General features: G+C 44.9%; 1 protein-coding gene across 1 annotated transcript; it reads right to left on the reverse strand.

Annotated features, from left to right (window-relative positions):
- Positions 1–7,934: 7,934 nt before the first annotated feature.
- Positions 7,935–17,329, reverse strand: LOC139240771 (probable G-protein coupled receptor 139). The gene is made up of 4 exons (XM_070869251.1): positions 17,264–17,329; positions 13,209–13,212; positions 9,135–10,093; positions 7,935–7,976 (listed from the first exon to the last, which is right to left on the reverse strand). Exons 1-4 carry the CDS (start codon positions 17,327–17,329, stop codon positions 7,935–7,937), a joined length of 1,071 nt encoding a protein of 356 aa, XP_070725352.1.
- Positions 17,330–18,457: the final 1,128 nt, after the last annotated feature.

Consider the following 18,457-nt stretch of genomic DNA (forward strand, 5'->3'; position numbering starts at 1 on the left):
TTTAGTAAGTAAAATCTCGACAGAGTGTGGGATATAGAAAATGGTCTGATGATTTGGAGTTTTTGTCTGAGCCTGTTGTACAGCATAATAAGCTGCTGCCAAAGAAGGAAGATTATAGGTCCTTACTATACAGTATAAATGCACACGAGGCCCATGCTTGAGAGAAGGTCAGTCTGTGACCTGACCTTTATTCCTTAGCACTCAAGTGATGAAGGTGGGCGGAGCTTCCCCTTTTCTACCCAAAGGTCCAGGTTAGGAGTGTCTCCCGCAAGTTCACCACCTAGTGGTCATTGTTCTCACAGTGTACAACTTCGGTCAGCTTATACATGGGTGACAATGCTGGTTGAATACATGACATCACCTGCTCCTCCCCCCCCCCCAAAGTCTTATTGGGATCACAGGTTGAGTCTCTCTGGTGGTTTATGCTCTCTTGTAGAGCGCCTGAGTTGGGGCTCCGGTTGTTGGGCGCTGGCCTGAGTGTCTGCTGTTTGCGGTGCCACAGAACTGTCCGGACTCCCCACAGTGACTGGGCTCTCCTCCCTTTGATTCCGGTGTTCGGTCACCTGTGGTGGAGTGAACTCTATGTCGTGTTCTTCCTCTGCTTCTTCTACGGGGTTGCTGAACCTCCTTTTTGTTTAGAAACATAGAAACATAGAAAAAAGGTGCAGGAGTAGGCCACTCGGCCCTTCCAGCCTGCACCACCATTCAATGAGTTCATGGCTGAACATGCAACTTCAGTACCACATTCCTGCTTTCTCGCCATACCCCTTGATCCCCCTAGTAGTAAGGACAACATCTAACTCCTTTTTGAATATATTTAGTGAATTGGCCTCAACAACTTTCTGTGGTAGAGAATTCCACAGGTTCACCACTCTCTGGGTGAAGACGTTTCTCCTCATCTCGGTCCTAAATGGCTTACCCCTTATCCTTAGACTGTGACCCCTAGTTCTGGACTTCCCCAACATTGTGAACATTCTTCCTGCATCGAACCTGTCCAAACCCATCAGAATTTTAAACGTTTCTATAAGGTCCCCTCTCATTCTTCTGAACTCCAGTGAATACAAGCCAAGTTGATTTAGTCTTTATTGATAGGTCAGTCCCGCCATCCCGGAATCAGTCTGGCGAATCTTCGCTGCACTCCCTCAATAACAAGAATGTCCTTCCTCAGGTTAGGAGACCAAAACTATACCCAATACTCCAGGTGTGGCCTCACCAAGGCCCTGTACAACAGTAGCAACACCTCCCTGCCCCTGTACTCAAATCCCCTCGCTATGAAGGCCAACATGCCATTTGCTTTCTTAACCGCCTGCTGTACCTGCATGCCAACCTTCAATGACTGATGTACCTTGACACCCAGGTCTCGTTGCACCTCCCCCTTTCCTAATCTGTCACCATTCAGATAATAGTCTGTCTCTCTGTTTTTACCACCAAAGTGGACAACCTCACATTTATTCACATTATACTTCATCTGCCATGCATTTGCCCAATCACCTAACCTATCCAAGTCGCTCTGCAGCCTCATAGCATCCTCCTCGCAGCTCACACTGTCACCTAACTTAGTGTCCTCCGCAAATTTGGAGATACTACATTTAATCCCCTCGTCTAAATCATTAATATACAATGTAAACAGCTGGGGCCTCAGCACAGAACCTTGCGGTACCCAACTACTCACCGCCTGCCATTCTGAAAAGTACCCATTTACTCCTACTCTTTGCTTCCTGTCTGACAACCATTTCTCAATCCATGTGAGCACACTACCCGCAATCCCATGTGCTTTAACTTTGCATTTGATCCACAAGTTTGCGGCAGATTTGTCCATTGGTAAGTTTAACTAACAGAATCCTATTTCCCTCTTTGGCAATCACAGTGCCTGCGAGCCATTTGGGCCCTGCAGCGTAGTTGAGGTCAAAAACAGGGTAATTTGCATCAATACATCGCGCCCTCGCATTCCTGTCATGGCAGTCATATTGTGACTGGTGCCTGCTCTCGACAATTTCTTTCATGGTGGAGTGTATAAGGGAAAACCGGGTTTTGAGCGCCCTTTTCATTAGCAGCTCTGCGGGTGGAACCCCTGTGAGCAAGTGTGGTCGGGATCTGTAGGACAAGAAGAGGCGTGATAAGCGCCTTTGTAGGGAACCTCCTTGGATTCTGAGCATCCCCTGTTTGATTATCTGCACTGCTCATTCTGCCTGGCCGTTAAAGGCCAGCTTGAACGGTGCCGGTCTGATAAGGTTAATTCCATTGCCTGCCATGAACTCCTGGAATTCAATGCTTGTAAAGCACGGGCCATTGTCACTGACCAAACATCCGGTAGACCGTGGGCAGGGAACATTGCCCATAGACTTTCTACCATGGCGGAGGATGAGCTTGAATTTAAAATTTCACACTCGATCCAGTTGGAGTAGGCGTCTACTACAACCAAAAACATTTTTCCCATGAAAGGACCTGCGTAGTCCACATGGATGCGTGACCAAGGCTTGGCGGGCTAGGACCAGGGGCTAAGGGGGCCTTCCCTGGGTGCGTTGCCCAGCTGGGCACACGTGTTGCACCTGCGAACACAAAGTTCCAGATCTGCGTCTATCCCTGGCCACGAAACGTGTGACCTGGCAATTGCCTTCATCATGACAATGCCCGGGTGCTCATTGTGGAGTTCTCTGATGAACACCTCTCTGCCCATCTGGGGCATGACTACACGGTTTCCCCACAGTAGGCAATCGGCCTGAATTGCGAGTTCATCACTGCGCCTGTGAAATGGTTTAAATTCCTCAGGGCATGCCCTGTACGAGGCTGCCCAGTCCCCATTCAGGACACATTTCTTGACTGCAGACAATAGCGGGTCTCTATTTATCCAGACTTTAATCTGACGGGCTGTCACGGATGAGCCTTCGTTTCTGAAAGCTTCAACAGCCATGACCATCTCAGCAGCATGCTCGGTAGCCCCCTCAGTGGTGGCTAGTGGAAGCCTGCTGAGTGCATCGGCGCAGTTTTCGGTGCCCGGTCTGTGCCGAATTGTATCGTCATAGGCGGCTAACGTGAGTGCCCAACTCTGTATGCGGGCCGATGCGTTTGCATTTGTGGCCTTGTTGTCGGCCAAAAGGGACGTTAGGGGTTTGTGATCTGTCTCCAGCTCAAATTTCCTGCCAAACAGGTACTGGTGCATTTTCTTTACCGCATATACACATGCGAGCACCTCCTTTTCTACCATCCCGTAGCCCCTTTCTGCCTGGGACAGACTCCTGGAGGCATAAGCAACCGGCTGTAACTGACCCTTGGCATTGACATGCTGCAACACACACCCGACACCATAGTACGATGCATCGCACGTTAACAAAAGTTTCTTACATGGGTCATATAGCGTTAACAGATTGTTGGAATATAACAAATTGCGTGCTCTAATAAAAGCCCTTTCCTAGCTGTCCCCCCAGACCATTCACGACCTTTGCATAGGAGGACGTGTAGCGGCTCTAGCAGCATGCTCAATTGGGGAAGAGATTTACCAAAATAGTTCAGGAGCCCCAGGAACGAACGCAGCTCCGTCGTGTTACGGGGTCTGGGTGCTCTCTGGATCGCTTCCATCTTGGATGCAGCAGGGCTGATCCCCTCTGCTGCTACCTTCATCCCCAGGAATTCTACCTCTGGAGCTAGGAAGACGCACTTCGCCTTTTTCAGTCGCAGCCCTACCCGGTCCAGTCTGCGTAGCACCTCCTCCAGGTTGTGGAGATGCTCTTCCGTATCATAACCCGTGATGAGGATGTCGTCCTGAAAAACCACCGTCCCTGGAATCGACTTGAGGAGGCTTTCCATATTTTGCTGAAAGATCGCGGCGGCCGAGCGAATCCCATGTTCTCACAGTGTACAACCTATAATAGATTATACATGAGTTACAATGCTGGTTGAATACATGACAGAAGACATCCTGGTAGTCCGCGTGCCACTGGACCTAGTTGGGTACTGAAATACGCTCTCGGTCGCTGCCGGTCCCCATGTAACAGAATCAAAACAGATTGTGCAAAACCCGACTTGTGATGAACAAATAAGTTGAATGGCTTAGTGTAGCCTGGTAATCCCAAGGCCGGTACTGAAGTGAGGGTCTGCTTAAGGTTCTGGAAAGCATTCCGGGATACTTCAATCCAAATCAACTTTTCTGGTTGTGAGGGCATGGACATGTCTAACAATGGCCTAACGACCTTGGAATAATTCATAATCCATTGCCTGCAATATCCTGACATGCCGAGGAAATGTTTCATTTCTCTCTTGGTTCTTGGTAGTGGAGCAGAGCAGATTGCTTTTACTCTGTCTTGTGTCAATTGTCTTGTATCTCTGACCAATTCGTATCCTAGATACCGAACCCTTTCTGAGACTAATTGTAACTTCGCCTTTGACACTTTGTGTGCTTTCAAGGCCAAGGCTTTTAATAACAAAAGAGAATCTGTTTCGCAGGCTGATTTGGAGGATGAGGTGAGCAGTAAGTATTCAACATACAGCACAAAGGTAGAACCTGCTGGTAAAATTACATTTTCCAGATCCTTCTTTAAGCATTGTGAAAATGTAGTAAGTCTTTCGGTAAATCCCTGTGAGAGTCTTGTCCACCTAGATTGGTGTCCTTTATACATGGAATTGGGGCTCTGGGTGAATGGGTATTGAGAAAAATGCTGAACATAGGTCAATCACCCTTATACAGACAGGAAGCAAAGAGTAAGTGTAAATGGGTACTTTTCAGAATGGCAGGCAGTGACTAGTGGGGTACCGCAAGGTTCTGTGCTGGGGCCCCAGCTGTTTACATTATACATTAATGATTTAGACGAGGGGATTAAATGCAGTATCTCCAAATTTGCGGATGACACTAAGTTGGGTGGCAGTGTGAGCTGCGAGGAGGATGCTATGAGGCTGCAGAGTGACTTGGATAGGTTAGGTGGGTGGGCAAATGCGTGGCAGATGAAGTATAATGTGGATAAATGTGAGCTTATCCACTTTGGTGGTAAAAACAGAGAAACAGACTATTATCTGAATGGTGACAGATTAGGAAAAGGGAAGGTGCAACGAGACCTCGGTGTCATGGTACATCAATCATTGAAGGTTGGCATGCTGGTACAGCAGGCGGTTAAGAAAGCAAATGGCATGTTGGCCTTCATAGCGAGGGGATTTGAGTACAGGGGCAGGGAGGTGTTGCTACGGTTGTACAGGGCCTTGGTGAGGCCACACCTGGAGCATTGTGTACAGTTTTGGTCTCCTAACTTGAGGAAGGACATTCTTGCTATTGACGGAGTGCAGCGAAGATTCACCAGACTGATTCCCGGGATGGTGGGACTGACCTATCAAGAAAGACTGGATCAACTGGGCTTGTATTCACTGGAGTTCAGAAGAGTGAGAGGGGACCTCATAGAAACGTTTAAAATTCTGACGGGTTTGGACAGGTTGGATGCAGGAAGAATGTTCCCAATGTTTGGGAAGTCCAGAACCAGGGGTCACAGTCTAAGGATAAGGGGTAAGCCATTTAGGACCGAGATGAGGAGAAACCTCTTCACCCAGAGAGTGGTGAACCTGTGGAATTCTCTACCACAGAAAGTAGTTGAGGCCAATTCACTAAATATATCCAAAAGGGAGCTAGATGAAGTCCTTACTACGCGGGGGATCGAGGGGTATGGCGTGAAAGCAGGAAGGGGGTACTGAAGTTTCATGTTCAGCCATGAACTCATTAAATGGCGGTGCAGTCTAGAAGGGCTGAATGGCCTGCTCCTGCACCTATTTTCTATGTTTCTATGTTTCTATACGTTGAGTTTGCCGGAATACTGGTAAATATAGTGGAAGGATTGGGCACCACCGGATAAGTTGGGAATACAGATTCATTCACAGCTCGTAGGCCTTGGACAAACCTCCATTTGTCACTACTGGGCTTCTGAACTGGAAAAAGTTGTGTGTTACACGGACTTCTCATTTATGCTTACCGTGATTCACAGATCACAGAATGCAAAGTACTTGTTTTATAATTGTGTGCCCAACTTCTGTTTTGGAAGCTGAACATCAAAAACTCCAATCTTTTGCTCTTTAACTTCAATTTTATGATACAGTGTCTCATAAATTACATCATTTTAAACTTCAGCTTCTGAGGCAGCAGTTGTGTAATTTTATTAAAAATGCTTCCAAACCCAAGATTTTCCAATACAACCAAAATGTTTATCAAAGAGAATCACCTGAAATATCTCAAAAACCCAATTCAAATCTTGTACTGCCAATCTTTTATTTAAAACTCTTTTTACTGAGCTAGAAGCTTTTGTGTCAAGGTTTTACACAAAAGGAAAATGGGGGTGTCCTTCCCCAGCCTCGAGAGACCAACACAGGCTTTTTTTGTAAAAAAAAGGCTTTACATCTTCCCTTCTCCGTTCTTTATCTAATTCCTAGACTAAATTTATTGTCTTTCAATCCAATGCAATCAATGATTGCGTCTTTTCTTTTGACAAGTGAGCGTGTCGAATTTTTTTTAAAACCAACAGGACTACGCATTTTTTTTATCTTTTGCTCAACAAACCTATCCTTTGAGCATTTCCGAGCTCCGTAACTTATCATCCGAATATATCCACACCTGCGTTTCTAACTTAAAATGCAACTCAATTCTAGCTTCACACTTTCTTAAAACTTCCCACATACAGGACAACACTACGAAGGATTAAAAAAACCTTCACTCTGTACGAAAAAGTGGGTGGAGCTAAAACAGCAGACAGCTCCACCACTTTCTCAAACAGGCTTTCAGACACATGAAAAATTCATTAATTCTGACCTCAAATATTCCGTAGTCAAAAATCACACAAGCACTTTCATTCAAAGTCTCTCTTCATTCAACAAAGCTTATTGTTTGGCCAGGTCTATTTTTCGATCCATACATCACTTAAGATAGTCACGATCAGGGTTTTTTTTCCTTTTCTTACATATTGATTTACTTCCTCTGTTAATTTTACATGGGCTCGAAGAATCGGAACCCAGGCCTTTTCTATTACTTTCTTTTTTTTCCCTCTTCTACCTGGGTCTCGTCTACAAGACACTCTTCCAGACATGTGATTCTTTCTAAATTAAATGAAGCATCGGGTGGAAATGGCCTGTTTTCACCCTTAGTCCATTTTATTCTTTCCTTTTTAGGTGGTCAATTGAAGACTGACCACAATCCTGGAGCATAAAATAGGCTGCTGTGCCCTTTGGTGGTGTTTTACTTGCTCCGGCACCCATTCTGGATGAGTAAGATTTTTCACAGTTTCTGATTTCACAATCCTTTCGGTCAACGAGTTCTCTACGCCCACTTCTCCTGGCCGTCACGTGGCCTCAAAAGGCTCTTAATTTCGGGCTCAGTCTGGGTGCGTGAGATATGTTGACACGAACCAACCATAGTTGATCAATCAGTTACTGTTTCTTTTCTCAATCAATCCTTTTTTTTTCCGAATCACAATTTTCTCTCGTGACTCTTCCCATTTCTCTAATTGCAATGTCGCACAAAAGTATTGAACACAACAGTATAACAAAGACAACTCGGACAATCAACATTCACGTGTGTATACAGATCATAGCCTTAAACTCTATCTAAACAAATAGTCAATTCTCGGTCTGCATTGTATGCCACGACAGACCGAGTCCTTAACTTATCTTAATAACATTTATGGTCCTATCGCACAAGGACCTGGATTCTATCACATAAGGACCCTCTCCCTTCTAAGGCAGTCCTATCGCACAAGGAACTTTCCTTTAGGGACTTGTAATATCGTATCAAACAAGGATAATTCCCTTTATGGTCATATCGCACAAGGACCCTGATCCGATCACACAAGGATCATCAATCGATAGCCCTCTTCTTACTTTTTACAAATGAAAATCTCCCTGTGCTTCGGAAATTTTCAGGATCAGATCCCTTCTGCTTACAAGCTGAGAAGGAAAAAATTCCCAAAGTAACTTTAGCTCTTAAATATCGAGTCTCGTAGATCGCAGTACCTCCACTGTGGACAACAGATTACATATGCGATTCAACAGTAAAGAGACCTCTTGTGAGCAAAAGGCTCACCTTATTCTGGCCAGTAAAGCCCTTCACTGAAGAGGCACTATGCCGGCATCTGTTCACTCACATAGTAGAGAGTAAGCGATCTTGGTGGAACCTCCAAGAAGTAACTGTTGAAATCTCGACTCTCAATATACGACTCTAACACAATCAGCTCCGGTAGATGTTCCTTTAATAAGTTTTCTTGCAGCAAGGACGAGTCTCACTCAGTCAAAGGCCAAGTGAGGACTCTCAAAATGGTACAGTTTCACAATGTATTTATACAGTAGAACAAACCAGTTATGGTTCCATCCTGTGTATTGGTTCTGCCTTTGCAGTCAGCGAAAACAGATAAAGAGTTCTTCAATCAGTTAATGATTACCACATTCTTGTCTTTACATTTTTTCCAAATGTCTCCTTCGTCAGTGACTTTGGTGGGCCAGACAGCAATAACTTGATGAGGGTGTGATAATGTGCTATCACCGGCTTTGTATTGTTTTAGGACTGTCCAGTTTCCTGGTCAGTTATTTGGGCCCATGACTTCCATAGAGGTTGATTGGGTACTTGGCTTCTTGCAAATTATGGATGAGTTCAGTGCAAGAGATAATGGCTGGTAATTTGATTATCTCTTAGGGGGTGAATTAGTGCTACATCTTTACAACCTCAGCCCTTCTAAGGTCTGGTATAGTGACAGATTATTCCGGAGAGCACAATGGGTGGTACTTATCTCAGCAGGACAGTCTTAATGTTGTCTGGTGGCAATTAATCAGCTATCAGCAGTTTCAGTCAAGGTGAGCATTTTTAGGCAAACAGACTGTCTGCTGTAGAAGATTTCTGGCAGGACCGGAATTTCATATTGTTTTATGGCAAAAAGGGTACACAAACAGTGTAATGCAACTTAAAAAAATACATTACCACAAGAAGAATGAAACAATCTAAAGGGTGTGTCGAACTGCTCCAGTGATAATTAGCCCTGAAATGCCCAGCTTCACCTTCTGTCCTCCCCGATCTCTGTTAACTCAACCTGCCCCTTTCACGCACCGACTCACTTTCCCACAACTCTGTTTTTAAATTAACTTTTAGTTAGTTGTACGAGATGAGCAGAATCCCAGCCGGTTACCACTGCCGAGACTTCACCCCCACCTCCGCGGGCAGCTTCTGGGTGCAACCGATGAGTTGACGAGTTCTCCTTCAGTTTTAATTCTTTGGTGAGCTTCAGAAACAGATGAATGGGCTGTGTGATGGCTCGCCTCATCTTCTCCCTGAACTTAGCCTGGGTGAGAGCGTAAATGCAGGTGTTGGTGCAGGAGTACAGGTACATCAGCATGTCGCCGACCTGCATGACGATGACCATGGGGCCCATGTCGAGCAACATCTCCTGGAACACAAAGACCACCACTCTGGTCATCCACAGCACGATGAAACTGCCCGATATAGCGAAGAGCAGGATGATGGACCTTCTCCGGTTCTCCATCTCGGGGTCAACTTGCTTCCCATCGCCACCTTGACCCCGGAATGCCCTGCGGACCCGACTGGCCACGAGAACGTACCTGACGGTGAGAGCCTTGAGTAGCAAGATGCACACGTCGGGAATGAGAGGGCTTAAGACTGTGCCGGACCACATGTAAATAGCCCAGGGGTGTTTATAACATAGATTGCGGAGCCTGCAGACTGGGAACGGGCCGCGGCCATCAACGCATTCATAGACAAAGTAGCGCGGGATATTGCACAGGTAGCTCACCGTGCCCACAGTCGTTACCACCCCGGTCGCTGTTCCCACCATGCAGTATCTCGCTTTCCACTTCTGGAAATAAATGGCGACAAATCGATCAAGGGTGAAGGCTACGGTGAGCCACACCGAGCAGTCCACCACCGAGGCATTCATGATGCTGTTCAGGCTGCATACGTGGTAATGGGTGAGGATCGAGAAGGGGAAGTAGAGAGATCCCAGGTAGTTCAACATCACACAGAAGATGATGACCAGCAAGTCCACCGCTGCCATGGAGACCAGGTAACGGCCCGTGCATCTGGCGAGGCCACAGCTCCCACGGGAGAGAATCACGATGTTCATTAAATTAGCTGCCAGATAGGGAAAGAGAGGTGAGAGTTAGTAATTACACCCACACCATGTGTTATAGGGCATGTTACATGAGGGAGAGATACCCTGGCCTAGCAACTGTTGAGAGTTCTCACTAGCAACAGCCAGCATTCAAGATTGACTATGGCCATGGGATGTTGATAGTACTGCCTTAATAGTATGTTTAGATCATAACTTTTATGGTGACAATAACTAGGGCACTGCACCTTATGTGAAAGGCTGTTGATGTTCGCATGATGTAGAGAAACGTAAACATGTGTGCGTAAGAATCGGCTGAAGGACTGTACATTGACCCGAGTCTAACATATAAAGGTAATGAGTAGGAGACGGTGTGGTTTCAACACAGTGAAGATGCAAAGAGGGAGTGAGGAAATTTGGCAGGAGAGGACATTTCTAAGATGGGTTAGAGACAGAGGTTGAAAAATAGTAATGAGAGAATGATTGGCTATCAGAATAATAAATATTTCTTAGATATCCATATAAACTGTACGGATTCGATTTCACTTATCTCTCTCATTATCCAATGCTCACTGCACACTTAACGAGCAGCCATTGTCTATCACTCAGTGAAATACAATTGGTCCAACTCGGTCCATCGCTCAATCAGCACTCATTGTTGAACTCACTTCATCATTCAATGAGATCCCATTGTTCAATTCAGGCCCTCACTGAATATGCTCTCATTGTTCAACTGTCTCCATCATTCCATGAGCTCCTATTGTACAACTCTCTAACAGTCACTCAATGGACTTGCATTTTCCAACTCACTCCCTCACTCAGTGGCCTCCCATTGCCCAACTCTCTACATCAGGGAGGCACAACATCCTCTCTGCATCTGCCTTGTCAAGTCCACTCAGAATGTTAAACGTTTCAATAAGATCACCTCATTCTTCTAAACGTCAATGAGCACAGGCTGAACCTTTTCCACCTTTCTTCATATGACAACCCCTTCATCTCGGAAATCAACCTCTTGAACCTTCCCTGAACTGCCTCCAATGCAAGTATATCTCTCCTTAAATAAAGAGGCCAAAACTGTACGCAGTACTCGAGATGTGGACTCACCAACAGTTTCAGTTGTAGCAGGACTTCTCTACTTTGCACTCCATCCCTCTGAGAATAAAGACCAACATTCCATTTGCATTCTTAATTATTTGCTGAGTATTTTCGGTTGTTATTTATGAATGGGAAAGTGTGTTTGACAAATCTATTCTAGTTTTTTGAGGGTGTAGCTAGCAGGGTAGATTAGGAGGAACCAGTGGATGTCGTATATTTAGAATTTCAGAAGGCATTCGATAAGGTGCCACACAAGAGGTTGTTACACAAGATTAGGGCTCATGGGGTTGGGGGTAATATGAGCAGCATAGATTGAGGATTGGTTAATGGACAGATAATAGAGAGTAGGAATAAACAGGTCATTTTCAGGATGGCAGGGTACAACTAGTGGAGTTCTACAAGGATCAGTGCTGGGGCCTCAGCTATTTACAATAAATGTTAATGAATTAGATGAGGGGACTGAGCATAATATATCCAAGTTTGCTGCTGATACAAAGCTAGGTGAAAAAGTAAGCTGTGAGGAGGATGCAATGAGGTTACAAGGAGATATGAATGATTAAGTGAGTGAGCAAGAAGATGGCAGGTGAACTATAATGTGGGGAAATGTGAAATTATAGGTAGAATGGAAAAGAAAAATTGTGAAATGTTGGTATTCAAAGGGATTCGGATGTCCTTGAACACAAATTACAGAAAGTTAACATGGAGGTACAGCAAGCAATTAGGAAGGCAAAACTTTATTGCAAAGGGCTTGCAGTATAAGAATAAGAATGTCTTGCTGCAATTATATAGGGATTTGGTGAGACCACACCTGGAATGCAGTGTGCAGTTTTGGTCTCCTTACCTAAGGAAGGATATGCTTGGGGTGGAACGATGGTTCACTGGATTAATTCCTGGGATGAGAGATTGAGTCCTATATTCTCTGGAGTTTAGAATATTGAGAGGTGATCAAATTGAAATTTATATAATTCTTAGAGGGCTTGACAGGACCATTGGTGAGAGGCCATTTCGTTTGACTGGAGAGTCTAGAGTTCATAGCCTCAGGATAATTGGTTGGCCATGTAGGACTGAGATGAGGAGAAACTTCTTCACTCAAAGTGTTGTGGCTCTTTGGAATTCTGTATCACAGAGGGCTGTGTATGCTCAGTGATTGGGTATAATCAAGGCTGATAACAATAGATTTAAGGGATTTAGACGTTTGCAGATGAGGCAAAAATCAGCTGTATAGTTGATAATGAAGAAGAAAGCTGTGGACTGCAGGAGGATATGAATGTACTGGTCAGGTGGGCAGAACAGTGACAAATTGAATTTAATCCAGAGAAGTTTGAGGTAATGCATTTGGGAAGAGCTAACAAGGAAACAGAATACATATTATATGGTAAGACACTGAGAAGCATAGAGCAACAAAAGGACCTTGGAACGCATGTCCACAGATAGAAACATAGAAACATAGAAAGATAGAAAATAGGTGCAGGAGTAGCCCATTCGGCCCTTCGAGCCTGCACCGCCAATCAATGAGTTCATGGCTGAACATGCACTTCAGTACCCCATTCCTGCTTTCTCGCCATACCCATTGATCCCCCAAGTAGTGAGGACTACATCGACTTCCTTTTTGATTATATTTCGTGAAGTGGCCTCAACAACTTTCTGTGGCAGAGAATTCCACAGGTTCTCCACTGCTTGGGTGAAGAAGTTTCTCCTCATCTCGGTCCTAAATGGCTTACCCCTTATCCTTAGACTGTGACCCCAGGTTCTGGACTTCCCCAACATTGGGAACATTCTTCCTGCATCTAACCTGCCTAAGCCCTTCAGAATTATAAACGTTTCTATGAGATCCCCTCTCATTCTTCTGAACTCCAGTGAATACAAGCCCAGTTGATCCAGTCTTTCTTGATATGTCACTCCCCCCATCCCGGGAATCAGTCTGGTGAGCCTTCGCTGAAGTCCCTCAATAGCAAGAATGTCCTTCCTCAAGTTAGGAGCCCAAAACTGTACACAATACTCCAGGGGTGGCCTCACCAAGGCCCTGTACAACTGTAGCAATACCTCCCTGCCGCTGTACTCAAATCCCCTCGCTATGAAGGCCAACATGCCATTTGCTTTCTTAACCACCTGCTGTACTTGCATGGCAACCTTCAATGCCTGATGTACCATGACACCCATCTCTCGTTCCTTTTCCTAATCTATCACCATTCAGGCAATAGTCGTGTCTCTCTGTTTTTACCACCAAAGTGGATAACCTCACATTTATCCATATTATACTTCATCTGCCATGTATTTGCCCACTCACCTAACTATCCAAGTCACTCTGCAACCTCAAAGCATCCTACTCGCAGCTCACACTGCCACCCAACATAGTGTCATCCGCAAATTTGGAGATAGTACATTTAATCCCCTCGTCTAAATCATTAATGTACAAGGTAAACTGCTGGGGCTGCAGCACAGAACCTTGTGGTACTCCACTAGTTACTGCTTGCCATTGTGAAAAGTACCCATTTACTCCTACTCTTTGTTTCCATTCTGCCAACCAGTTCTCAATCCACGTCAGCACACTACCCCCCAATCCCATGTGCTTTAACTTTTCACATTGATCTCTTGTGTGGGACCTTGTCGAAAGCCTTCTGAAAGTCCAAATACACCACATAAACTGGTTCTCCCTTGTCCAGAAGGTTGTCTGTGTCCTCCTTAGTGAATACAAAACCAAAGTACTTGTTCATTTGGTCTGCCATTTCTTTGTTCCCTATTATGACTTCCTCTGATTCTGACTGCAGGGGACCTACGTTTGTCTTTACTAACCTTTTTCTCTTTACATATCTATAGAAGCTTTTGCAATCCGTCTTAATGTTCCCTATAAGCTTCCTCTCATACACTATTTTCCCTGCCCTAATCAAAACCTTTGTCCTCTTCTGCTGAGTTCTAAATTTCTTCCAGTCGCCGGGTTCACTGCTATTTCTGGCCAATTTGTATGCCACTTCGTTGGCTTTAACACTATCCCTGATTTTCCTTGATAGCCACGGTTGAGCCTCCTTCCCTTTTTTATTTTTATGCCAGACAGGGATGTACAAATGTTGTAGTTCATCCATGCGGTCTCTAAATGTCTGCCATTGCCCATCCACTGTCAACCCCTTAAGTATCATTCGCCAATCTATCCTCGCCAATTGACGAGGTCACCGCATTACAGGAAGGACATGATTGCGCTGGAGAGGGTACAGAGGAGATTTACGAGGATGTTGCTGGGACTGAAGAATCTTAGCTATGAGGGCAGATTGGATAGCCTGGGTTTGTTTTCCTTGGAACAGAGGAGGATGAGGGTAGACCTCATTAAGGTGCATAAAATTAAGAGGGACCAAGATATAGTGGATAGAAAGGGCCTATTTCCCTAAGCAGAGGAGTCAACAACCAGGTGGCATAAATTTAATGTAATTAGTAGAAGGTTTAGCGGGGATTTGTGGGGAAGTTTCTTCACAGAGAGGGTTGTGGAGGCGTGGAACTCGCTGCCTGAAAGGGTGGGAAAGGCAGAAACCCTCATCACATTTAAAAAGTACTTGGATGTGCAATTGAAGTGTTATAACCTGCAGGGTTATGGACCTAGAGTTGGAAAGTGGGATTAGGCTGGATAACCTCTTGTTGGCCGGAGCGGAAACGATGGGCCAAAATGGCCTCCTTCCGTGCTGCAAATTTCTATGATTCTCTGATTCTAAAGGATCAAGGGATATGGGAATAGGGTGGGGAAGTCATTCAACCATGATCTTATTGAGTGGTGGAGCAGGCTCGAGGGGTCGTATTGTCTACTCCTGCTCCTATTTCTTATATTCTTCATTGACCAACTCACTCGATTACTCAGTGAGCTGCCATTGTCCAACTATCTATGGCACTCAATCAACTGCCACTGCCCGGCTCCCATCAGCAATCACTAAGCTCCCAGGTACCAGCTCTCCCAGTCACTTAATGGCACCCCCAGTATCCAATTCCCACCATAAATCAATATTTCCAGTCTCCAATCTCGAACGGTCTCTGAATGAGCCTCAATTTTCCAAATCCCACCCGTCAATCAATGTTCCAATTGTCCAACTCTCTCCCTCATTCCATGAGATCCCTTTGTCTTTCTCACCACCTCACTCGGTGAGCTCTGGTTGGCCAACTCTCTGCATCAGTCAATGGGCTCCCAATTGTCCAACTCTCTGAGTCATCCAATAAGCTCCCATTTTCTAACACTCATCATCAATCAGAACTCCAGTTCCAGCTATCGTTCCATCACTCAATCAGACCCTATGAACGAGTTCCCATTGTCCATCTCTCCCCTCACTCAATTATTTTCCACTTACCAGCTCTCTGTCACTCACCAATCTCCCATTTACTAAATTTCATCATCAGTCAGAGCTCCAGTTGTCCAACTCTCTCTTTCACTCATTGGCGTTTCATTGTCCAACTCTCTACATCACACAATGAGCTCCAATTGTCCAGCTCTCGCCATCTCTCAATGAGCTCCCTCTGTCCAACATACGCAAACAAGCACCCAAAATAGAATGCATTCACAAACACAGTTGCAAACACACACACACAGACACTGAAACAGGAACACACTCACGCAGTTGCACGCACACACAATCACAGTCAAATACACAAACTCTCGCATATACACACTCATAGACCAGACAGCTTAACATCGGTGGTCGGAAAAATAATGGACAAATAATGGAATCCCTACTAAAGGAGAACATGGAAGAACATCTGGAAACCAAAAATATAATACGAATATTCATCCTGGATTTCAAAAGGGAAAGTCTTGGTTGACCACTTCATTGAATTTTTTGAAGAGTTAACAGCGAGTAGACAATAGTAATGCAGTAGCTGTCATTTATCTAGATTTTCAAAAGACATTCGATGTGGTACCCCATAATAGACCAATGAACAAGGTCAGAGAATGCAGAGTCTGGGGACAAGTAGCAGTACAAATAGCTCGCTGGCTTCAAGACGGAAAGCAGAGAGTAGTTGTAAAGGGTAGCTATTCACAGTGGCAGAAGTTGGGTATAGGTGTTCCACATCGATCAGTGCTGGGACCACTGTTGTTCACAATTTCTATTCACGATTTAGACCTTGGAATCAAAAATACAATTTCTAAATTTGCTGATGACACCAAATAGAGGCGACAGTCAATACTGAGGAGGACTGTCACAAATTAGAGGAGGACATTTATAAACTTGCAGAATGTGTATATAATTGGTCGTCATATTATAAAAAGTACATCGAGTCACTGCAGAGGATGTAGAGAAGATCTACAAGGATGATAGGGAACTGCAGGGGTATACATATCAAGAAAGGATGAACAGGCTGGGTCTCTTTTCTCTTCAAATAAAGGCTGAGAGGTGACGTGATAGAGGTCTTCGAAGCTATGAAAGGTTTTGATTTGTTGGTACAGAGAGAATGTTTCCACTTGTGCAGAAGAGCACAACTAGAGGCCATCAATATAAGACAGTCACCAAGAAATCCAAAGGGGGAATTCAGAAGAACATTTTTTACCCAAAGAAGGGTGAGAATGTGGAACTCGTTACCACAGGAAGTGGTTGAGGCGAATAGTATAGATGCATTTAAGAGGAGGCTGGACAAGCATACGAGTGAGAAGGGAATAGAGGGTTATGCTGATAGATTTAGATGAGGAAAGACAGGAGGAGGCTCGAGAGGAGCATAAACGTCGGCATGGACTGGTTGGACCGAATGACCTGTTTCTGTGCTCTATATCCTATGTATGTAATCCCCCCACACAGACAAGACACAGACTGACACACACAGGCACAAGTACACACACAGCCACATATATATATATTTAGACATTAAAAGACACACACACCCACACAGTAGCTTGCACGTAGAAACAAAGTCACGCAGCCACACGAAAATGCACAATAGCACCAACTCAGAAACACAGTCACACTTATGCTTACACGCATTCACATACTATCATGCTCAAGCAAATGCAGTCTCACACACACACACACGCGCGCGCTCTCACACACATACACCCACACAGCCACATTCACAGGTTGCCAGTCATTAAAGAAGAGTTTGTTTATTTGGTGACTATCTGCTACTCACATCCCGGCCACACCGATGACTGCCAGGCAATGATAGAACACGTCCTGCGCTAGTAAGAATGCCAAGCTTCCCATCCTCGGAGAGAGTCAGTGACGTGTGTTGGAGCTGGAGACAGCAGCACACACTGACACACAGAGGCAGTGCTTTGGAAGTAGCCTCTATTATATACTCAGGAGAATTTCCCAGTGAGACATCGAGCTCAGGGGGGGCCTGGTACCAGCTGCAGTCAATGCAGCCGCACAATAGGTAAGGGATCTTAACTATCCTAATCCACGGGGAGAGCTTACGTGGAGATTGCACTTTAATAACCTCAAACACACACTGCAACAGAAGAGTCACCGAGTAATATTCAGAAGGTTCAGAGAAGGTTTCAACTAAATGGTATTATTTTGAGGCAGGTGCAGAAGAGTAGCAGGTCCTGGGCTGCATATTGACAAATCCTTGAAGGTGGCAGGGCCACTTCATCAGGCGATTAAGAAAGTATATGAAGACTTGCTTTTATAAATAGGGACATTGGATTCTAAAACAAGGAAGGCTTGTTAACCCTCTACAAAAACCTGGTTAGGCCTCAGCTGGAGAATTGTATACAATTATGGTCACCTTACTTCAGGAAGGATGTCAAGGCCTTGGAGAGGGTGCAGAGGCGGTTTACAAGGATAATACCAGGGAGAGGAAGCTCAGTTACATTGAGAGATTTGAGAAGCTGGGATTGTTCTGCTTAGGGCAGAGAAGGTTAATTACTGATTGAATAGCGGTACTGAAAGTTACGTGGGGTTTTGATAGAGCAACTCGGGAGAAAGTGCTTCCTCTGGCAAGAGTGCCAGGGACCTGAGAACATAGATTAACTTAATTGTCAAAAGAGCTAGAGAGGAAATGAGGAGAAACATTTTAACTCTGAGGATTGGTATGATCTGGAACACGTTTCCTTAAAGTGTACTGGAATCAGATTCCATAAAACAAAATGAAAAGAAAGACTTGCATTTAAATAACGTATTTTACGACCATCGGACGTCCCAAAGCGCTTTGCAGCCAATGACATACTTGTGGAATGTAGTGACTTTTGTAATGTGGGAAACACGGGAGCCACGTTGTGCACAGCAAGCTCCCACAAGTAGCAACGTGATAATGACCTGATAATCTGTTTCAGTCATGTTGATTGAGGGTTAAATATTGGCCAGGACACTGGGGAAAACTCTCCTGCT

Source organism: Pristiophorus japonicus, chromosome X, assembly GCF_044704955.1.
Source record: "Pristiophorus japonicus isolate sPriJap1 chromosome X, sPriJap1.hap1, whole genome shotgun sequence".
Lineage (NCBI taxonomy): Eukaryota > Metazoa > Chordata > Chondrichthyes > Pristiophoridae > Pristiophorus > Pristiophorus japonicus.